The following is a 23811-nucleotide window of genomic DNA, read 5'->3' as shown; positions in this document are numbered from 1 at the left end:
TCCAAGATCGAAACTACAGGGTTGGGGAGATAGCTCAGTGGGTAAAGACTCTGGCTAAGCAAAGGTGAAGACCTGAGTTCAAATCCCAGCACCCACATAAAAGCTACATGTAGAATGTGAGCATCTGTAATGTGGAGAGATGGAGGAGGTAGAGGCAGGAGTGTGTGGGCCATATGCATCCATGAACGAGAGACTTCATCCTTAACAAGGCAGAAGATGAGGTCTAACCCAAGAGATTGTACTTCCACCTTCTCATGCTGTGACTCACATCTGAATTCACACACTAGTGTGCACAACCCACACACATGCATGCCCCTGCCCATGAATAAAAACCCCCATAACATACATGCCTGTTACCTTCTGTACATGTGTGTGTTTGTATAGGTGAGGAGAATGCTTAGATCTGCTCTGAGCAGGGTTCCCTGTTGTTAACTATCATTGCCATGGTCTCTATCTCCGGAACTTACTCCTCTTATCTAACTGAAATTTTGTGTTTGTTGACATCCCTCCCCCGAGTTCTTGGTAACCAGCATCCTACTCTTTCTATGGCTTAATGAGCTCCTGTGTCCATGGCTGAATATGTCAATATCTCTGAGAAGGTTGAGCAAGGCTGCTTGTCGTCATGCAGCTTGTCCAGCCATGTTGATCTAGATGGTCTTTGTCCTATCTCTAAGAACATTCGCTGGTGAGTGAGGGCTTAGTACCCACCGGGAGACTCATCACTGGGCCTGCCTGTCCAGTTACTTGACTGTCCACTCATATTTCCCATGATGCACTGTGATGAGTAAAGCAAGCCCAGTTACTTAGAGTTCAGAGAGACAGGCTCATGCTGCACTGCAGCCCACAGCATGCACTGCACTGCTGTATGCAGTAACCTCAGTGAAGAGTCAAGTTATTCACCAGAGGCAAATGTCTCACAGAACTGGCCTTCAAACTCTAGCTGGCCTGAGAGTATGCTCCCAACCACTCGCTCTAGGCTTCCAGCTAGACCAGTTTGCATTCCTCTACTCCTAGGTTATTTTGTTTCTTTTCTTCTGACCTCTTAGCATCATCTGAGTGGGTAGGTGGTAAAGTATCCTGAGAAGAGAACTGTCGTTCAGAGTGGATGATCCTATACTTCTATGTTGACATGGGGGGACTCTGGCATCCTCTTTCATATTCTTCCCTTCCTAGGGGATGAGGTGGCTTAGTTGGAGGCTCTGGATTTAAGTTCCAACTTCTTTACTTGCTTTTGGGCAAGTTCCCTGATCTCTCTGGGTCTCAGTCTGCCCTTCTGTGAAATGGGGCTCTATTAGTTACTTTTCTTGTTGCTGTTATAAAATACCTGACAGAAGCAACTTCAAGGAGAGTTTAATTCTGGCTGACAGTTTCAGAAGGTAAAGCTCATCATGGTGAGGAAAGCATAGTGGGGGACGGGGCATGAGGCTGCATGTCTTTACATCACAATCAACCAGGAAACGGAAAACAAAAGACCAGAAACAAGACCAGGCTATAACCCTCCACTGTCTGCTCCCAGTGAGCCACCTCCTCCAGCCATGGCTGCCACCAGCTGGGGAGCAGGCGTTCAAATACATGACATTCCACATTCAACCCACAGCAGGGGCTGGTGAAAACCAGTCTGTGGGGTTGTTGAGAGGTAATGATCCAGGTAGAGGGCACAGGACGAAGCAGGTGATGGCCACTTTCATGGTCTGGACTGCTCTCAGCTCTGAGCCATCCCAGCAGCCTCCTTATCTTCTCACACAGGTTGGGGCTGTTGGTCTGTTTCTATGATGGTCTGGAGCTGCTGGACGCCACCCTGGCCCAAGTCCTTCTCCACCAGATGCTCAAGTGCAGCCGCCTCGGGGGCTTCCAGGCTGGCATCCAGAAGGTACAGATGAGATGCGAGTCCCTGGGGCCTCAGCCTCAGTTTCCCCAGTTTGCCTGGCCTTTGAGAACAAAAACATGTTATTAAGCAGTCCAATCCTGGCAGATGGCATTTTCAATCCTGGAGGAGAAGAGCATAGGAAGGAATTAGAGAAGACATGGATGTATTGAAAGACAATCAGAACAGCCCTGACCAACTGAAATGAAGGGTCACCCGGAAATCTCAGCATCTGTACTGAGCACAGCCTGGGGGTCTTAAGTGGAGATCTGCTCAGAGGTCTGGGGGAGCCCAGCAGTGTTGACAAGTGGCTGAAGGACAGACAATGCAATGGTAGTACAAGGGGGTCCACAGGAGTAAAGGCTGGGTCGGACTCCATGCCAGGGACTGACGTTACTGGTCTAGGGATGTGGCCTGGGTATGTCATGTTTCTAAAGACGTTCAGAGGCCCAGCATGGTGACACAGACCTGTGATCCCAGCTGCTTGGCAGTCTGAAGCAGGAATGTCACAAAGTCAGGGTCAGTCTAAGACTTTGTCTCAAAATAAAAAAAAAGAAAAAAGAAAAGGGCTTAGGGATGTAGCTCAGTGGTAGAATTCTTGCATAAATTGTATGGGTCCTTAAGTTTAACTCTGAGAATTGGAGTGGCAAAAAAATAGTTACCAGGGCAAGGGCCAAGCTGACGACCCAGGTTTGATCCCCAGAACCCACATGGTGGCAGGAGAGAACTGACTCCTGCACGTTGTCCGCTGACTGCTACCGGAATGCAGTGGTACCTGAGTGGCCCACTTCTCCATGAATGAATGAATGAATGAATGAATGAATGACCCCAGCATGATCCATGAATCCAGATGATCCCAGCACAGGCAGGGTGGAGGAGCCCTGAATGGGTGTGGTTTTTACTGAGCTTCTAGACTTGTTTCTGGGTCAAATTAGCAAATACAGATGACTCCCCCGCCCTCCTCCATCCTTTTCTCTCTGTTTATTTTTTCGGTGAAGTCTAGTTATAGATCCCTGGCTGGCCTAGAATTTGCAATCTTCCTGCCCCAGCCAACTGAGTGCTGGGATTTCAAGCATGTGTTACTATATCTAGGCTTCTTATTTTTATTTTTATTTTCCCATTCACATTTCAGATCACTCTTTTTTTAACTAAAAAATTAGAACCCCCGTGTTATAATACCATTCAAAGAAAATCTTGGTAAAGCCATCAGTAATTCCACAGCAGTTTTCCACACATAATTCCAAATATCTTGTTACGTTGGGCATCTCTCACCATGGTCACCTATTTTGTCAAGGCCTATTTTTGTGCTCAAGGAAAAATTCTTAAGCTCAAGCAAAAATAAGAAGATAATTGTATTTTGTGGCCATAGAGACACCCTTGGCCAAGAAGGAAGACAAATGCAATTAGCCTTGGGGTGGGGGACCCCTTCAGGTCCCTGGGAGACAGATTAAGGACAGGGAGCTTGGCAGTTCTCAGACTTGAGGGCTCATGGCTTTCCTTAAAGTGCACAGCACTGGGTTCTGCGCAACCAGCTGATTCCCCAGGTCTTGTTGTGGCCGGGAATTGTGCAATTCTAGCCATCGTGTGACGCTGCTGTTGCCTGTGGCTAGGCTTTGAGAGCCACTACTGTGGGGCTCTCTTCCTTCCGTAGCCTGGGAACAGCACCCGGGTAGGGGGCCGACTGAAACCGGTTTCTTCCTCTTAGCTCTGCTGCCCCCCAGTGGCAATTTCAAGATTGCACATAAAAGGGCTGTGCGTGCGTGACTGAAGTGAATGTTGTTTAGACAAATTCAAGTGTTAAAACAGGTCCTTTTCTTCTTCCCTCTCTCCTTCCTTTCCTCCTCCCTCCCACCTCCCTCCCTCGCCCTCCCTCATTCCTTCCTGTCCCCTCCTTTCTTTCTTCTTTCTTTCCTCCCCCTCCTTCCTCCTCCCCCCCCTCCTTCCTCCTTTCTCCCCCTCCTCCCTTCTCCCCCTCTTCCTTCTCCTCCCCCTCCTCCCGCTTCTGGAAAGTATTCTGTGACCGAGCCCTGTGCTCATTTGCTCATTTCCGTAATTACGTTCTTGAGTTTGGATTTTCACTTTATCTTTCTTGTACTGCTGAGAATTATTTTTTATGCAGATTATATATTACCATAAGAAAGCCCCTGGATAGTTCACAAAAGGAAAGCAACCAAATATATGGACATAGAGTTCAAGATCACAAGAGGAAAACAGATGCTACAAAATGTGATGGAGTTACAAGGGAATAAAATTCTTCCTGCGGTGCTTGGAGGTTGATTTAACAACACATTAATATTTAAATGAAACCCAAAGTGAATTTTTAGCACATAAAAGCCAGGCCTGGAGCAGGCATTCTTAGGGGGCCAGTCCCTGTCTGGCCATGACCAAGAATCCCTTGCTTTGCTGCCCCTGGGCCCACGTCTAGAGAGGGTGGCATGGAGTCTTTATACCCAGGGTGTGGTCCGAGGGAGCGCTGCCTTGCTGTCTTTCCAGGCTCATACCAGTTTGTTATCCTTCCAGCTCAAGGCCAACCTCCTGGACATTGCTACAGAGAACCAGACCCTCAACGAGACCCTAGGCTCTCTGTCAGATGCAGTCGTGGGTCTGACCAGCAGTCAGCTGGAATCCCTCTCCCCTGAGGCGGTGCACAGTGCCATCTCTACCCTCAACCAGGTTACAGGCTGGAGCAGAAGCCAGATCTGCATCTTGTCTGCCAAATACTTGGCCCAGGAAAAGGTCAGCTGGGATCCTCAACCTCCTTCCAGTGCCTTCGGGGCCACTGTGATGTTAATCAGGTCGCTGTAACAAAACAACAGAGTTGGTGGTTTAAACAACAGACATTTCCTTTCCACAGTTCTGGGAAGCCTCATTTTGAGGCCTGTTGCTTTGGCTTGTGAACAACAGCCATCTTTCTATGGACTCAGGTGAACTCCATGACGGCAAGCTTGTCTGTCTCTCTGTCTCCGTCTCTCTGTCCCTTGGCAAATACATGTATGCTTATTTATACAGATGTGTGCAGGCCAGAGGGATGATGGAATGTCTTCTTCAAGCATTTCTCTACCTTGTTTTATTGAGACGGGTTCTCTCACTGAACCTAGAGCCTGCCATTTTAGCTAGACTGGCCAGGCAGCAAGCCCCAAGGACCCACATGTCTCTGGGGTTACAGGCTGACTGCCATGGTCATCTTTTTATGTGGGTGTCCAAACTAGAGTCCTCATGCTTGTACAGAAAGCCTTTGCCTACTGAGAGCCCTCTCCCCAGCCCAGTTTTCTGGTAAAGGCCTTAATTCTATCAATTCAGGGCCCCTGTCTACCTCTAATATCTCATGACTTAGGGTTTCTATTCCTGTGGCAAGACACGTTACCAGAAGTAACTTGGGAGGAAAGGGTTTATCTGGCTTATTGGTAACAGCCCATCATCAGGGGAAGCCAAAGCAGGAACCTGGGGACAAGAACTTGACGCAGAAGCTGTGGAGGAATGCTTCTCACTGGCTTGCTCCCCATAGCTTGCTCAGCCTGTTTTCTTAGACAACTCAAGATTACCTTCCTATAGGCAGTACTACCCACAGTGAGCTGGGCCCTCCTCCATCAATCATCAGTCAAAATACCAGACAGATTTGCCTATAGGCCAACTGAGGCATTTTCTCATTTGAGAGTCTGTCTTTCCAAATGACTCTAGCTTGTGTCAAGTTGACTAACAAAGATATCTTGTGACCTCATTGCAACTCAATACCATCACATGGGGGTTAGGACTCAGCATATGAATTTTGGGGGCGGACACAAACATTCTGTCCATAACAGTCAGCCATGTGCAGATACAGCAGAAGCAACTATACAGAGGAAATGTGGAGGAGCTGACTGGGGTTTGAATCTTTACTCTGTCATCTACTTGTGTGACATTAGGCAGTAGCTTAATTTCTCTTTGCTCTGGTTCCCCTATTTTAAAACGGGGCTAAGAATAGTTCCTTCCTCACATCGCTGTTGCAGATTACTCAAGCAGTGCATGGGGAAGTGATTGGGCATTGGGGAAGTAACAGGCCGTGAGCTCTTCAAGAGAGCTGCTACCGAGCCGTGGACACACCTCAGGATTTTCTTCTTTGTTTTTAAGGCTGCTGACACACCTCCTAGCTTGCATGTGAGCAGTATTTTCACGGCTGTGACAGCTACCTGAGGGAACCAGGCTGAAGGAGGCAAGCCTTATTTTGTTTTGCAGAGTTGGAGATTTCAGTCTGTGGTCAGCTGGCTCCCTTGCTCTGAGTATGAGACCACACAAAACATCACGGCTGAAAGACTGTGTGGAAGAGTAGGCCGTTCATCTCGTGGTGGCCAGGAAGCTAAATTTCCCTGAAAATGTTCCAAAGGTCATGTCCAGAGCATGCTTTATTCATCTCTCAGGTGTCTCTTGATACAGGTTGGCAGGCAGGATTACCTGTTGGAAATCTCCGTTTGGGCTCCACTCCTCTCATTCCAGACCCCGCCCAAAGAAAGCCTGCCAAGCAGCGGCTCCTCCCCTGGAGCTGCACAAAGACAGGATATTTAAGGCCCCCTCCTTGGGCGCAGCCTCCTGGTTTCTTCTCTCCCCCGAGAGCACCTGGGAATGCTTTGCTCATTAAATCTGTCTAATTCAGTTTGATTTGGCTTATTGTATTGGTGGAGTTATCCACTACCAGGGGATATTTTAAATCATTACCCATCACACTGGTGTCAGGAATGATGCTATTTTGTCTCAGCCCTGGGCTGCAGAGAGGGAACTGTGTGGGAAGAAAGTCCTGTTTAGAGGGCAGGCGCCTTGGTCCACCCTGTAGCTGCTCTGCTGGACCTTCTTATGGTTTGTGTGGGGAGAGCTGTCTCTATGCTGGGTCCAGTTAAAAAGGCTCCAGGCCCCAGAGACGTGGTTCCGAAGCACTTGGGCATCCCACTCTTTCTGTTCACATACTTAGTCACTTCCCAGGATGTCAACTGGCTCTTGACAGTTGGATTGGGACCAATTCCAGTATGAAAATAATAACACACGTTCATGAAGTGCTTATTGTATGCCAGGATCTATTCTAAGTGGGTTAATCATTTAGTCTTCCTATCGTTCTCATGATTTCAGTGGTCTTAACAACCTTCATTTCTGAGGTTATTCACACGGAGCACAGAGAATGTAAGGGACTGACTTGCCAAAGTCACAGTGGGCATCTGCTTTGGAGTCTGCTTATGAATGCCAGCTCCACCATGGCACCATGGCCATTGTCCTGGCTAGTTGTAGTTTTATGTCAACTTGACATAAGCTAGAGTCATCACAGAGGAGGGATCCTCCATTAAGAAAATGCCTTCATAAGATCTGGCTGTAGGCAAGCCTGTAGGGCATTTTCTTAATTAGTAATTGATGAGAGAGGGCCCAGCTCATTGTGGGTGGTACCATCCCTGGGCTGGTGGTTTAGGGGTCTATAAAAAAAGAAAAAAGCAGGCTGAGAAAGCCATGGGGAGCAAGCCAGTAAGGAACACTTCTTCATGGCCTCTGCATCAGCTCCTGCCTCCAGGTTCCTGCTCTGTTTGAGTTCCTGCCCTAACTTCCTTCAAAGATGGATTACAATGTGGACGTGTAAGCCAAATAAACCCTTTCCTCCCCAACTTGGTTTTTGGCCATGGTGTTCCATCATAGCAATGACAACCCTAATGAAGACAACCATGGTTCACTCGTGTTCGCTTTTGTACTCAAGGCCAACTCCAGCATTCGTCCTGTTCCTGTAGGTTCATGGTGACTTCATTTTGAGGCTCTGAAGACCTTAGCTTTTCTGGACCTTGACTGAGGTTCTGGGGGTCCATGACGGTGTTTTCTGTGCAAATAATTCCAGGAAGCAGAGGGTGACTGTTTCATTCCATCCCTGCCATGGACAAAGAGGATAGTCTCTTCCCTAGTGTCAAATGCCAAAACCAAAAGCCCATCAATGGCTCAAAGGCTGCCACTTTTTTATTCTGTTCACTCTGGGCTTGCCCACCAGAGAGCTTACCGCGGCCTCATGCTTTGGTATTTAACTCTCTTCCCTGATAAGAGGCAGGAAGGTCCATGAGTACTTCATCCACCTTGGTCCCCATCGGGCCCCTTGGCTGTCACCCATCTCAGGACCTGCATCAGGTTGGCCTCGTAAATGTCTGAGAGAGCATGGTTCTCCTGGCTGTTTCTCTGCTAGGTGCTGTCCTTCTACAACGTCAGCCAGATGGGCGTGCTGCTGGCGGGGGTCAGTACACAAGCCTTCTACAACATGGACCACAAGGATCTCTGGCAGGTCCTGAGAAGCCCTGCTTCCCAGCACGTGTCTGATCTGTCACCTGTCCAGCAGCAAGGTATCCTCAGCAAGGTGAGAGGCAACTGTCCAGTCCTTAGCCACGTGGCTTACAGAGGATATGGTTTTCAGAGTCTGTGATTAGGCTAGGACTTTGGGCCCTTTATTTTGGCTGGGGTTATCTTGGCAGTTAGTATGCGGGGTGTTCTGAATCAGGAACATGTGGCCCCTGGTGGTGCTTCTTCCCTTGCAGACAGAGTGCCTCTGACCAAGGTACACTCTCCTCAGACACTTTCCTAGCCAGTCTGATATGGAAGATGTTTCTCAAACCAAGCTTCTTGACTGGATTTCAGGTGATGGTTATTAAAGTGGAATTTATGTGGCGCCCAGGCTGGCCTTGGACTCTCTATCCTGCCTTCCAGGCATGCACCATCCATCACAGTTGGCTCTAAAAACACTTCAAAAGTCTGTTTGAATCCTGAAGTCCGCAGAGTGCTTTGGACCCATTGATCTTCTGAGCATTTTGTCTCACCCCCGTCTACTGTATCCAGTTACAAAATCTGCTAAGAAACCAAACCCTAGGTGTTTGAAAACGTGAGGCTTTGTGACGAGCAGGAGTCGGGATGGTTAAAACAGACTATGGGTCGATTACTCACTTTTTCGGTTGTTTTGACCCAGATACCTGACATAAACACCTTAAAGGAGGAAGGATGGGTTCAGGGTGTCAGTTCAAGGTTGCTTGGCCCATGTTCTTGGACAGAGCGCCATGGCAGTGGAAGTGTGGCCGAGGAGAGCTGTTCACTTCAAGGCAGGTCAGAAAGCAGAAAGCAAGACAGGAAGTGGGCAGGGGTAGCATGTCCTCCAAAATCTGTCCCCTACTGACCTACTTCCTCCAGCCAGGTCCCACCTCTTGAAGTTTCCACCCGCCCCCGGAATAGTGCTACTATCTGGGGGAGCTAGTTTTCAAAACATGAGCTATCGAGAGGGGCCGCTCATATTCCATCTGTAACAGTGGGTGTTGGACTACACAGACTCAGTTTGAGTCACAGTGACGAGCTTTCAACTCACCGATTTTAAGCCTCAGTATGATCACTTGTAAAATGAGGTAATAACAGCCCCTACTTCATGTGGTTGCTAAACAGATCAAATACATTTTATGGCCTGGGAAGCAGTGTCTGGATCCACCCAGAATTCAGTCTCCCCTCTGTCTTTCTTCTCCATTTTGGCAGCTGATGGAAGCAGAAGATGCCAGTGCTTCAGGCATTGTGGAGGTGCCGAGAACTCTCTTTAAGGAACTGTCTCTCTATGATTTGTGGAAAGAATCCCGGTTCAATGCTACAGTCCTGAAAGAAAAGGAGCTTCGAAGGAGCCAGGTAGGACTGAAGTGCTCACAGATCAACCCTGTGTTTCCTCTGTGGTGCGGAAAATGGAGCCCAGGGCCTCCCACATGACAGGTGAGTGCATTTCCGCTGAATTACACAGCCAACTCTGGACACACACTTCTCACTATTTGTCTTTATGGGAATGACCTATTTAGGGCCAGATTGATAAAGACACTTTGTTTTTATTATTGAGACCAGGAAGCAAAGTAGTGTGTGGTAAGAAGTTAGACAAGGTGTAAGGATGGATTCTGCCTGCCATTTATTAGCTGTGGGGAAGTGACTTCTCCTTACATGGCTTCAGTTGTCTTATGTGCAAAATGAGGATAATTACGGGTAACAATTGTGACATAGGACACCCAGCCCAAGAACAGCATGCTGTAAATGTTACCCACCATTGTATTTATAGTTAGATTGCCAGCATCCAGGCTGCTTGGAAAGGAAGATGCCATTGAGGCTGATACCTGGTCATGGAACCTTCCCTGACTTTCTGTTGAGTTAGTCACTTTCATTTTCATTTGCTTCTGAAGTGATTTATTTTGCATGTGTGCATGTGTGTGCATGTGTGCCTGTGTGTGCATGTGTGTGGAGGCCAGAATTCAACCTCAGGTGCCTTTCGCAATCACCCTGTACTTGGCTTTTTGAGACAGAGTCTCTCAGCTCTCACTAGAGATTGCTGATTCAGCTAGACTGGCTGTCCAGGGAACCCTGGGGATCCCTGTCTTTACACCATCAGTGTAGCCACATCTCGCTTCTTTTTGTAGGTTCTGGGGACCAAGCCCATGTCCTCATGCTTTATTGACTGAGCCCAGAGATCACTTCTGAAATGTGTGTGTGTGTGTGTGTGTGTGTGTGTGTGTGTGTGTGTGTAGTGTGCCATGGTGTGTGTATGTGGTGGTCAGAGGACAATCCTGAGTATTAGTTCTCATCTTCCATCTTGCTTGAGACAAGGTCTCTTGTTGGTCACTGAGGCATACTCCAAGCTAGCTGGTTGTCTTAGTTAGGGTTTCTATTGCTGCGACAAAACACCATGACCAAAAAGCAACTTGGGGAGGAAAGGGTTTATTTGGCTTACACTTCAGCATTGCTGTTCATCACTGAAGGAAGTCAGGGCAGGAATCTCGAGGCAGGAGCCAATGCAGAGGCCATGGAGGGGTGCTGCTTACTGGCTTGCTTCCCATGGCTTGCTCAGCCTACCTTCTTATAGAACTCAGGATCAGCAGCCTGGGGATGGCACCACCCACTATGGGCTGGGCCCTCCCCCACTGATCACTAAATGAGAAAATGCCTTACAGCTGGATCTCAAGGAGGCATTTCCTCAGCTGAGGCTCCTTCCTCTCTGATGGCTATAGCTTGTGTCAAGTTGACACAAAAAACCAACCAGTCCTCTGGCCTAGGAGTTCCCAGGGATTTCCTTGTCTCTGCCCTCCATCTCCCCACAGAGGAACTGGGATTACATATGTGTGCCACTGTGCTCAGCTTTTACATGGGTTTGAGAGACACAAACTCAGGTCCTCACGCCTGTGTGAAAAGCACTTTATCCACTGAGCATCTCTCTAGGCTCTGGAAATGTTTACTGGGCACGCACTTGCCGTGTTCCCACACCACTCAGGAACCAGAAAGGCAGAAGTGAACAGAACAGCAGGGCATCTCCTGTGGGGTCTTTCACAAAGCTGGACAGTGTTATAGCACTCTGTTGCCATGTGACAAACCACTGCCCGGTTCAGCAGCTTGAACACTTGTTTTAGTTTGGAAATTCATACTTCTGTAGACAGACTCCAGGTATTTTTGTCCCAGCAGCTGGCCTAATGGAGTTTTCATCCCCTGAGATTGGGAAGCCTGTGAGAGGGTTCCCAGGCCTACTGTCCTTGGAAGCCTCAGGGACCATACACAGAGCACTTGGACTGTCCATCTATTCCCTGGCTTTTTTTTAACCTAGGCCTTTATGAGACTTTGAGGCCCTCAGCTGTCACATAGCAGAAGCCTCTGTCTAACTCCAGCTCATAATTTACTGCGTTTGGGGAATTACATTCAAAGTTTTAGAGTCTATAAAATAGACAAATGTTGCACTTGATCGCTTCCGCAAGTTAGGTATTCTGTAAAATTTCATTCCTTAAAACAAATGACTCCCCTGCCTATGCTCTAGCATTCTGGAGTGCTCACCTGGGAGGGTTTGTGGGGAGTGTGTGCTGTGGGCATGAGCTCCTTTATTGATGTTACTTTCTGGTCCCTGCTGGTCACATCATGTTGCTGTTCGGGTTCAGGACTAGCAGATGGGCACACAAAGGGACCACATTGAGCCCTTCACAGGGCAGCAGCTTCGTAAAGCTGAGGTAGTAAGACTTCAGCCCTGCCATTCTATGCTTCTGCTCTTCACTCAGCCTTTAGAGCAGTGGTTCTCCACTTTCCTAATGCTGAAGCTCTTTAAAACAGTTCCGCCTTTTGCAGTCACCCCCCCAACCATAAAATTATTTTTGTCGGTACTTCATGACTGTAATTTTGCTACCGTTATGAATTGTAATGTAAATATCTGATATGCAGATGGCCTTAGGTGGCCCCTGCTGTGGGATATCTTTCTGTATGCTGTGAATATGTGTTGCTCTGATTGATTGATAAATAAAGCTGTATTGACCTACGGCAAGGCAGCTTAGAGGCAGGCAGGAAATTCAAGCAGATAGACAGGAAGAAGGAAGGAGAGAGAGGAAGGAGGTGCCAGCCGCCACCAGGAGAAGCAGGGTGTGAAAGTATCGGTAAGCCACAGCCACATGGCAACTTATAGATTAATAGAAATGGGTTAAGTTATAGGAGCTAGCTAGTGAGAAGCCTGAGCCATTAGACCATACAGTTTGTAAACAATATTAAGCCTCTGAGTGATTATTTTATAAGTAGCTGTGGGACTGAGGGTGAGAGAGATTTGTCCTGACTGTGGGCCAGGCGGGACACAGGAAAACTTCCAACTACAGGCCTCTGTGAAAGGGTCACGGGACCCCAAAGGAGTCATGACCCACAGGCTGAGAACCACTGCTGTGGAGCATGGAGAATCATCTGGAGTGTGGCAGGCTGTGCTCTGAGATTGCTCCTGACATTATTTCAGATTCTGGCTCAGCCACTTAGTGGTTGGAGGGCCTTGGGTTAGCAACACTCCGTGTTCAGCCTCAGTTTCCCCATCTGTAAGGTGAGATCACATGTGCTTTCCCCACAGGGCCTCACTGGGGGGCCTGCGCTGGGCCCTACCACTGTCTCTTCTCTCTTGTCTCAGGCCTTGTTCCTGTATGAGCTTCTGGAAGAGACCACGGAAAGGCCCGAGGAGATCCTGAGGTAGGGCAGGGTGACAGCCTGGCCTCAACAACCCCATGAAGCCTTCTGTAGGGAAACCTGATTTCCGAGCAGGGCCTTCTGAGCTGTGGGAAAATACTAAAAACCAAGTGAGGGCCAGTGAGATGGCTCAGTGGTTAAGGCACTTGCGGTTGAGCCTGATGACCTGAGGTCAAGCCATAGAATCGCATCATAGAAGAAGAGAGCCAAGCCCTCCAAGTTTTCCTCTGATCTCCACATGTGTGCCATGTACATGGGTGTTAGTGTGCACACACACTAAATGCATTAAAGAAGTTTTTTTTAGAAAGCAACTTAAGGAGGAATATTTTTGTCTTAGCTCACACTGTTGGAGGGGGCTTCAGTCCATCACGGCAGGGAGGGCGCAGTGGAGCACACCAGTTCACATCGTGGTGGGCCAGGAAACAGAGAGGGAGACAGGAAGTAGCCATATTCCCAAGGACCTGCCCCTACTGACCTACTTCCTCTACCTCTGATCTACTTCCTATTTCTAGAATCTCCCCAAATAACACTTTGCAGACCAAATATTGAAATACAGAGCTTGTCGGGACGTTAGAAATCATGATTTCATGCTGCTTCGTGCTCAGCCCGAGTGGAGCACACCTTCTTTGGCTCCCTTCCTCTCCCCTCCTTACCCCTTCTCGTCTTGTTTCCCAGTGCTGGGCAGCTGGTGAAAGGTGTGCAGTGCTCACACATCGATGCCATGAGTGCCCATGTCTTCCTGGCCCACTTCCAGTATTTTGAGAACAACTTCTCCCTGCTTTCGCCAGATCAGGTACCCCTGGAGCATTTTTCTGCTTCTAGCTCTCTCCTGATGCCAGGGCTGGGCCTGGATTGACTGTGGTGTCTAAAGATGTTTCTACCAGAATCATACAGATCTACTATGGAACTGGCTAGAACCAGATATAGAAAACATGTCCTCGCCCAGCTTTCTGGGCAGATGGCAGATCTCATTGCAGGTGCCCTTAGTTCTCATCTGTGAGCACAAAGACCTCTGTGTCCCTTACAGTACGTGTGACATAAAAACATGTGAACCCACACCAGCTTCCTCTCTCTCTGTATACAAGCATTATGTTACTATATAAATCTCTATCATTAAATCAAAATAGTTGCATAAGGGCCAGAAAGATGGATCAGCAGGTAAAGGTGCTTGCTGTCAGGCCTGGACACCTGAGTTCAGAATCCCTGGGCCACACATGGTGGAAGGAGAGAACTGACTTCAAAGTTATCTTCTGTCCTCTCAATGCCTGATGTGGCACACTTGCTCGCACACAGCCATGAATAAATGTAGTGAAAAGTAAAAACGGTCATATAATATTCTGTCCTGTTCCAATGCCAGATGTTTGACTTCCTGTCGATGGAGGTTAAGATGTTATCTCACCCTTTTGTAATCATAAATAAAATTGTTCTCATACTTAATGTATACATTCATCTTATTACTGTCTCAGTTTTCTCAGCTATTAGTGTCAAAGGAGTGGTATTTACACTAGGAGGCACTCTGTTACACAAATGGACACTGTCTGTGTTTTATTTTTTTATTATTTGTTTGGCTAAGTTCCCTATATTTACCTCACAGGTCAATTGTTTGGCATGGAAATACTGGGAAGTTTCCAGGTCTTCCCTACCACCATTCCTCTTGGCTACCCTTCCGTACGTGAGCATTGAGCCCCTTTCTGACTCAGCCACCAGATGGGGGGTGGTGGTGGTGTGTGTATGTGTCCCCAGACTTTGCCATTCTTTCCCACTGGGCTTTGTTAAGGAACCAGAGGCAGGATGGAGAACGCCTTAGACATCTCAGGACCTGAGAGTCTGGGATTACTTCTGAGTCTGAGTAGACAGTGCTCCACATGGACCCTAAACTGGAGTGTGATAGGAAGGAGACTTGCTTTCAGACACGAGGCGCATCTGTGGGAGCAGTCAAGCTTACAGGACGTCCCTGGGGTGGTGTCTGGCGCTGTTGTTGCCTCTGGTCTCAGGGAACAGTGCAGAACAGACACTACTTTCCTCTAGCCTCTGGTCTCTTTGTAGGTCCCGCTTCCTGGCTTCAGTTCCCACTTCTCGCTGTACGTGTTTTCTGATCAGCCTGGGGAAGAGACACTTGGACACCTTGGTTTTAGATTCCCATAAAAGGAGTTTGGTTATCAGGAAGGTGCAGCAGTGTCTGGTAAGAGAACATCCTGGTAGACACTTTTCCTAGTGCCCTGTCCCTTCAGTGTGTCTGTGGTCACCTCAGGGAGCTGTGGAGGGAATCTGGAAGTGTGTGTCTGTCTGTGGCAGTCTCAGGGAGCTGTGGAGGGAATCTGGAAGTGTGTGTCTGTGGCAGTCTCAGGGAGCTGTGGAAGGAATCTGGAAGTGTGTCTGTCTGTGGCAGTCTCAGGGAGCTGTGGAAGGAATCTGGAAGTGTGTGTCTGTGGCGGTCTTAGGGAGCTGTGGAGGGAATCTGGAAGTGTGTCTGTCTGTGGCAGTCTCAGGGAGCTGTGGAAGGAATCTGGAAGTGTGTGTCTGTGGCGGTCTCAGGGAGCTGTGGAAGGGACTCGATGGGATCTTGAGCCTGCAGTGATGGCTAGAAGTCTGACTTGTGAGTCTCAGAGCCAGCCTTGAAATTATTGTTTTGAGTAATCTTGGCCATTGGTTCTGGAGACTTCCACCTCATAGAGAGAATGCTGGACAGTTACTGTGGAGGACTGGGTTCTTTTCAAGCCTTGCTGGCAATTGGTTCTGTGGTTTTATCAAACCCTTCCTCCCCTCTGCCTCAGCATCCTCATATGTAAGGTGGGTGCCAAAGTACATCATTCTGCAGCTCTGTGGGCATAATGCAGGCAATGCATTGCAGAATGTCAGGGCCCCAGGCCTACTTGGGAACCAGGAAGTTTCTTTAACTTTACAGAGTATGAATGGTTGGTACTTACAGTTCCTATGATGATGGAATAGACTAAGACCTGTAACACTTAGCACAGTCCCCGACCCACAGCAAACATGTGCCCATGCTGTGTTTGCCATTTTGAGAAAGGGCTCTGGAGGCTCAGGTGCTGCTTCCCATGTCACAGCAATATTACTATCTTACGTCACTGATGGTGGAGCCCAGGGCCTTGTGCATTCTGGGTGAGTGCTCTACCATTGAGGGGTGTATCCTGCTCTTGGTTATCAAATATACAGTTTCAATGTTAACAGTCTCCATTTACTGAATACCAAGCATGTGCTAAGCTGGGGGTTCCCAAGCACCTGAGGCCTGCTTCCCTGGGTGAGGGAAATCAGACTCAGGACCATCCTTGGTGGTCTGTGGCGAGGTAGGTGATTCTGATCCAAAAGATGTATGGGGTTTGGGGATGGGGAGTATCCTCAACAGGTCATGAGCTCGACCCCAGCTGGATCTCCCATCAGCTCTTCTTGTTGGTTTCAGGATGGTGTCATTGCTGATGAGTACACTGTGGACATCGTGGGAAACCTTCTGTGCCATTTGCCAGCCACCTTCATCGAGAGAGGGATCTCACCCAGAGCCTGGGCTACTGCTCTGCATGGCCTCAGAGGCTGCACAGCTCTCAGCTCTGAGCAGAAGGCTGCAGTGAGGTCCAGGCTTCTGGAGCAGTGGGGGTAAGAGGGGCCTCCTGGGCTGCGGGGGTGTGGCAGGTTTGGTGAGCGTGACCTGGCTTGACTGCTTCCGCAGAGACCACCAGACTAGGATGAGAGGTCTCCACTGACTCCGAATATGTGACCTTTCTTCTCCAGGCTTCAGATTCCCTGCCAAGAGGGAATAGTCATAGCTGGCAGCAGGCCTCATGTGGTCATCGCCAAGTCACCTTGGTGTTTGGAGTTGGGAGAGTTTTGAAAAGATGGCACTTCAGCATGGCTCATTGGTACAGTGCTTGCTGTATCAATACAAGCATGAGGCCTGAGTCCAATCTCCAGAAAACATGTTTAAAAAAAGCCAGGTGTGAGCCGGGTGGTGGTGGCATATACCTTTAATCCCAGCCCTTGGGAGGCAGAGGCAGGTGGATGTGAGTTCAAGGCCAACCTGGTCTACAGAACAAGTTCCAGGGCAGCCAGGACTACACAGAGAAACCATGTCTTGAAAAACATATATATATATATATATCTCACACTGAGGCTCACTCAGTGGGGAAAGGCGTTTGCAGACAAGTCAGATGATCTGAATTCGGTCCTTGGAACCCACATGGTGGAGGGAGAGAAAGGATTCCTGTAAGCTGTCTTATGACCTCACACATGTGCCATGACCTGCACTCCCTCAAAATGTAAAAATGATAAATACCCCCCAAAAAGCATGTTTAGTATTTTTCTATCCTAGTGGCTCTGCCTAGGCAGTCTCCCATCCCCATGTCTCTGGTCACCACTGATGGCTTTGTCTTCTCTGATGGTCAGGTAGGGGGAACATGCAGTATCTAGCCTCTTCAAACAGGCCTCTTTCACATAATAATATTCACGTATGTTTTCTTCTGGCCTTTGCAAGGCTTGATCGTTCACTTCTTTAGCTCTGAACAATACCCCACTGTCTGGAGGTAGCTGGGATGGCTTGTCCAGTCACCAACTGGAGGGCATCTCCATGCCTTCCAAGTTTGGGCCATTATAATTAAAGCTGCTATAAACATCTGTACGTTTTCAAAGCTCTTGTGTAAATGCAGAAGTGTGCAGCTGCTGTGTAATAAGCAAAGGATGTACTTGGTTTTACAAGAGATCATCAAAATGTCCTTCACAGAGGCTGCCCTTGCACTATTACCGTCAGTGAGTGAGAATTTCTGGTTCTCTACACTACTTTTTGTTGTTGTTAAGATACTGATGATGGGCCGGTGAGACGGCTCATGGAGTAAATGTGCTTGTTGCTAAGGCTGAAGATCTGCATTTGATTTCCGGGATAATTTGGTGGAAGGAGAAAATTGACTCCCTCAGATTGTCCTCTAATCTCCACATGCCTGCCGTGGCAATTACCCTCCCCCAATAAATAAATGAGTGTAATAAAAATTAAAAAAGATATTGATACTGATGATGATGAAGAAGCGGCAGCAGCCTGGATCCAGGTGAATGTGAGCTCCCAGCAGCCAAGCAGAACCGTCCTCTCCCATGCAGAACTTCCTGTTGTGCAGCAGACATTTCAGTAGGACCTTACTATCAGTCAGTGCTGAGATGACAGCTTGTAAAAAAGGATTTATTCTTATTTTTATGTGTGTGTGTATGTGTGTGTGTGTGTGTGTGTGTGTGTGTGCGTGCACACACACATGCATGCATGAGTTCAGATGCCCATGGATTTCAGAAGAGGGCACTGGATCTCTTGGAGCTGGAGCTACAGGTGATTGTGAACAGCCTGATGTGGGTGCTGGGATCCAAACTCTGGTCCTTCTCAAGAGCAGAAAGTGCTCCTAACAGCTGATACATCTCTTTAGCATCTTCTTTTTCTTTTGTTTTCAGTTTTTGTTGTTGTTGTTGAGACAGGATCTTGCTCTACAGTCCATGCTGGCCTGGAGCTAACTCACTATGTAGCCCAGGCTGGCCTCAAGCTCATAATCTCCTGCCTCAGTTACTGAATGCTGGGAACAAATAGTTTAACAGCAGTCATTTGTCACAGGCATTTTGCTGTTATCTAAAGAGTAAGTGACTCTTCCTGAGATGTTTGTTTCTATTGTTTTCTGATTGTATGGTCTGGGAAAAGTTGCTTCATCTTTGGGCAGCTTTAGTATTTGCATCTGTGGAATGGGGACAGACATGAGTGAAGAACTTGTGACAGTAGCTGGCATCCGTGTGCTGAGTGTGCAGCAGCTTCCTTCTAAGGGCACTAGAGGTAACAGTGGCTCTTAAGACAGGCGTGGTTCCCACCTTCATGGAGCTTCCCATCTAGTGGGTGATACTTTGTAAAAGGGGTTGGGAGTCAGGCATGGTGGCACACTCCTTTTTTTTTTTTTAAATTTATTTATTATGTATACAGTATGCATGACTAGAAGAGGGCACCAGACCTTATTACAGATGGTTGTGAGCCACCATGTGGTTGCTGGGAATTGAACTCAGGACCTCTGGAGGAGCAGTCAGTGCTCTTAACCTCTAAGCCATTTCTCCAGCCCGGTGGCACACTCCTTTATTCTCAACATTTGGAGCTAAGAGATCAAGAGTTCAAGCTTGGGCTGGGCTATGGAGTGAAAACCCATCTGTAAACCAACCAACCAACCAACCAACCAACCAACCAAAAACCAAACACACAGGAATAGGGACTCCTTGACCCTCTCAAGGAGGACCATCAGTGCTAATTGGATTGACCTCTTTTAGAGATGTCGCCAAAGATAAATTTCAGTGTAGAAATTTATGATCTAAGTGGATTCTGGGTCAGTGTCAAGTTCAAGAGATTTTTATTTTTATTTGTTTGTGTGAGACAGGACAATTACGGCAATTTAGTCTTTTGTTGAAGAAGGGAAGGAGGAAGCACTGTGTTATGTGACAGAAACTAGGAAATTCAATTCAAACAAAAAAGCAGGGGTTCTTTGAGTTCAGGAAGAAAACGGCTAGAGAATTCCATGGGTGGAACTTCGGGAACGGATCCATGGCCTCAAATGGTGTTATTATAGGTATATTCCTCTATCCCTCAGCTCAGCAGGCCTTGGTATGGCCCTCATTTTCTCCATGTGATGACAGAATTTCTCTCTGGTACCTTTTTTCCTGGGATAGATAGCAGAGAAAAGAAAGAGCCCCATGGTAGTTCGAGCAAAAGTCATAGAACCAAGTTCTGATTGGTCAGTCTTACCAAATGCCTGTTTTTTGTTTGTTCATTGGCCAGAGAAGTGAGAAGACTTGATTGACAGCCTTTCTAGGTTTGAAGAATGGTGGGATGCAAGGGCATCAGATGTCCACCATGGCATGCTTTTTCATTTTGCTTCTTGTATCTCTTCCTAGACCTCCTCAGAACTGGACAGCAGAGACGACGAAGGACTTGGCACCTTTCTTAGCATTTTTCTCAGGAGACGAATTACACACAATCGCTGCAAAGGTATCAGCGTGCAGTGTATGAAGAAGGCTGAAGGGGTCTGAAAGGGAGAGAAAGGATGGCTGGTTAGAGCTTATCAGGTTTGCGGACAGAGTCTGCAGTTCTTGAAACTTCTACCAAGTCTCAGAGAGCTCAGTTATTTCTGGCTTCACCTCAAATTATCCAAGGCTCTAGGAAAGTAACTGAGTTTGGAGCTAGATGAACTCTAGACCGTCTTCACACAGAGGCAATCAGTACAGCCACTGTCCCTCATCTAGCACTCTGCTTTCTGTGAACACCTCATACACGTGCCTATTCTAGGTCGTATACCCAAAGGGGTATAGTTCCATGAACACATGCCTATAATAAGACAATGACTCTTTATTGTGTGGACTTTAGATGCAATATAAGAAAGTTGAGGGCTGGAGAGATGGCTCAGAGGTTTAAGAGCACTGGCTGCTCTTCCAGAGGTTCTGAGTTCAATTCCCAGCAACCACATGGTGGCTCACAACCATCTGTAATGAGATCTGATGCCCTCTTCTGGTGAGCAGGCATACATGCAAGGAGAACACTGTATACCTAGTAAATAAATAAATATTTAAAAAAAAAAAAAAAAGAAAAAAAAAAGAAAGTTGAAATCAAGCAGCATGCAAAGCAAGCATGAACTTGTGTGCCATGCTCTGCTGCGTGCCTCTCTAGCTGTGAGCAGGATACATGGAAGGACAACATAAAAGGAGGGAGGTAGTTGGACTCATGGTTTTGGAGGGTTGGTCAGTTGGCCCTGTGTGCTTGGAAAAGAACATCATAGTGGCAGGTGTGTGTGAGGGAGGGCTGCTCTTCATGCCTGGCACAAAGAAAGCAGGGTAAAAGAAATATAAGAAGAGACCATGGCAGGATATAACCTTCAAGGATATGCCCTCAGTGACTTACTTCCTCCAACTAGACTCCGCCTCCTGCCTTTCCACCACCTCCCAATAATACTGTTATGATAGGAATCCATCAAGGGAGTGATCTATTGATTAGGCTGAGCCTCCATGATCTGATCACCTCTGGAACCTCACAGCCCCACAAAAGTGAGTGTCACTAATCTAGATGATTCTTAACCTAGTCAAGGAGACAATCATGGTTAACCACCCCAGTGACAGCAGAGCCATATAATCTCACTGGCATCAAACAGTACGGGGTTGTTTCTCTTTGTCTGCATCCTAAGTTGACTTCTGGGGCTGCTCATGGCTCTCCTCACAGAGCAGGGCTCACATTTTAGAAAAAGGAATCTTATTATCCTGAGGGCTTTGGCTGGACAGTTGCATATTACCGGCAAAGGCAAATCTCCTTCTTGGAGGCGGAGGACAGCGGTCAGCTTTAGGACAGATCACACCCCATGTTCTCACACCCATGAACAGATCACATCCCATGCTCTCATCCCCATGGACAGATCACACCCCATGCTCTCACACCCATGGACAGATCACACCTTGTGCTCTCACACCCATGGACAGATCACACCCATGCTCTCACACCCATGGACAGATCACACCCCAAGCTCTCACACCCATGGACAGATCACACTCCATGCTCTCACACCCATGGACAGATCACACCCATGCTCTCACACCCATGGACAGATCACACCCCAAGCTCTCACATCCATGGAAAGATCACATCCATTTTCTGACACTCATGGACAGATCACACCCCATGTTCTCATACCGATGGACAGATCACACCCCATGCTCTCATACCCATGGACAGATCACACCCCATCCCCTTACACCCATGGACAGGTCACACCCTGTGCTCTCACACCCATGGACAGATCACGCTCCATGCTCTCACACCCATGCTTGCACACAGAAGCTTGCTTGATGGGGCCTGATCATAGGGCCTACCACCCAATGCCACATACTCACAGCACATATGTCCAGTCATTGAAAAAACATCTTTGTGGTGTCCAGACATATAATCATAAGCACTAGATATACAAGTGTTATATGCAGATCTGATCTTTTGGAAAAAAAAATCACTTGTGAGGTTGTAAAAGCCTTCTATCAACATGGTAAAATCTCAAAAACAGCATGGAGTTATAAAAATCCCTGCGTTGCAAATGATTATGGTGGTAGGATACTCAGCACATGAATAAATATTAGCTAAATTAATTTTGAGCATGTACAAAATAAGAATGGTTTAGCAGTGTGCATGAGAATGGTTTATTCCAAATTCAGGGTTGTTGTTACATCTAGGAAGGAGTAAGGTGGGAGGGTGAGGGATGAGCATGTCAGTTACGTCTGTGATGTTTTATTTCTGAAGCTGCAGGCAGTGTGGGCATGTGGGTGCTTTGTTGGATTATTCTCTGTGCTTTTAAAAATAAAACAAGATATACATACTTCTGGTTAAACAGATCTTGAATGTCCCAGAGGCTCTTGGATGAAAAGCAAGCCCCCCCCCGTCCCCGTTAGAGGTAGTCTCCACTCCCAGACTCCTCAGCTTCCTTTCAGAAATCCCCACCCATGTGTGCATATACATCCCTCTTGAAACTAGAAAATGAGAAACCCGAAGCATTTGGCTATGCAATTTGCTTTAAAAACAAACACAAAAACAAAATGTAACTACAAGGGCCATTGGTAAAAGGCACTTGCTGCCAAGCCGGAAGGCCTGAGCCTGAGCTCGGAGACCTACACGGTAGAAGAACGGAGCCGACTCCCTAAAGTTGTCTTCTGACCTCCACATGTGTGCCACGGTGGTGCATCCCCCAAATAAATAAATACATGTTTAAAAAGTAAAAATACTATTAATGCAGTTATGAGGGACGGGGGAGCACAGGAGACTCATATCCTTAGGTGATTTCCTCACTGAGCAAACACTGTAGATGAGAACGCGGAGCACAAACTGATAACAACACATGACAGCATCTCTTGGGCACTGTTGTTATGTGGCCCAGTGATTGAAAATGTTATCAAGCTGGACTTGGCTATCCTTTCAGAAACAAAAAAACAAACAAACAAGCAAAATCTTCACTCCTCCTTTCCTTCCTTTTTTTTTTTTTTTTTTTTTGTGTGTGTGTGTGTGTGTGTGTGTAGGTCAGAGAATAGGCGAATCAGTTCTTCTTCCACCATGTGGATCCAAGAGATGGAAGTCAGTCCTCAGCCTTGGCAGCAAATGCCTTTACTCAATGAGCCATCTTGCTGGCTTTGGCTGTCCTTTTATACAATGGTTTAACAATAGCCTTCCCACATACCTGTGAGACCATTTACTGTACCCGTAGTCCGTTCTTGACTGAAGCGTGATTGGTTAAACAGTGTGTGAGTGCTGCAGAACCTTGGTGCACATAAGAATGCACTGGAGAGATCTGTCTTGGTGGCATAGGCTTGTAATCCCAGCACTCTGGAGGTTGAGGCAGGAGTATCTCAAGTTCCAGGTCAGCTTGAGCTACACAGGGGGAGCCTGTAACGGGGAGTGTAGCCGCAGTTTCTCAGTTTCCACCTGGCCCTGAGGTCGGACGAATCTCTCCCAGCCACATCCCAGAGCCACTTGGTCCCAAGTAAACACACAGAGGTTTATGCTATTTACAACTATATGGCCTATGGCTCAGGCTTCTTGTTAGTTAGCTCTTAACTTAACTCAACCCATTTGTATTAATCTATATGTTGCCACGCAGCTGTGGCGTTACCAGTCTGCTGGCGTCTTGTTGCTCCTTGGGCGGGCAGGCTGGTGTCTCCCCCGACTCCACCCTTCTTTGGCTGCTCTTCAGTTTGAATGTACCACCTAACCTTATTCTGCCCTGCCGTAGGCCAATGCAGCTTTATTTATCAACCAATCAGAGCAACACATGTTCACAGCATACAGAAAGACATCCCACAGCAGTGGATCAGGGCGGGAGGGAGAGAGAGATAAATAGATAGAGCCCCGAGGAGACTCTGAAGTAGTCACCACATTGACCACTGACTCAGTATCTATGGAGTTGAGACCTGATTGTATAATTTGTAGGCATTTCTTCATTCCATCCAGGGTT

The 23811-nt window shown here is 47.6% G+C and overlaps 1 protein-coding gene across 1 annotated transcript in view; it reads left to right on the top strand.

Annotated features, from left to right (window-relative positions):
* The window catches only part of Otoa (otoancorin), a 69293-nt gene that overhangs the window by 25411 nt on the left and 20071 nt on the right, over nucleotides 1-23811 (top strand). The window contains exons 11-20 of the mRNA XM_059251288.1: nucleotides 1747-1870; nucleotides 4385-4600; nucleotides 8040-8207; nucleotides 9362-9505; nucleotides 12771-12829; nucleotides 13502-13619; nucleotides 14421-14494; nucleotides 14873-15008; nucleotides 16245-16435; nucleotides 19733-19826. Of these exons, the coding sequence (XP_059107271.1) occupies nucleotides 1747-1870; nucleotides 4385-4600; nucleotides 8040-8207; nucleotides 9362-9505; nucleotides 12771-12829; nucleotides 13502-13619; nucleotides 14421-14494; nucleotides 14873-15008; nucleotides 16245-16435; nucleotides 19733-19826 (1324 nt within the window). The remainder of the gene's footprint in view (nucleotides 1-1746; nucleotides 1871-4384; nucleotides 4601-8039; nucleotides 8208-9361; nucleotides 9506-12770; nucleotides 12830-13501; nucleotides 13620-14420; nucleotides 14495-14872; nucleotides 15009-16244; nucleotides 16436-19732; nucleotides 19827-23811) is intronic.

This window comes from Peromyscus eremicus, chromosome 1, assembly GCF_949786415.1.
Source record: "Peromyscus eremicus chromosome 1, PerEre_H2_v1, whole genome shotgun sequence".
Classification (NCBI taxonomy): Eukaryota; Metazoa; Chordata; class Mammalia; order Rodentia; family Cricetidae; genus Peromyscus; species Peromyscus eremicus.
Note: the sequence above shows the minus strand (reverse complement) of the source record. Positions and strands in the feature narration are given on the sequence as shown.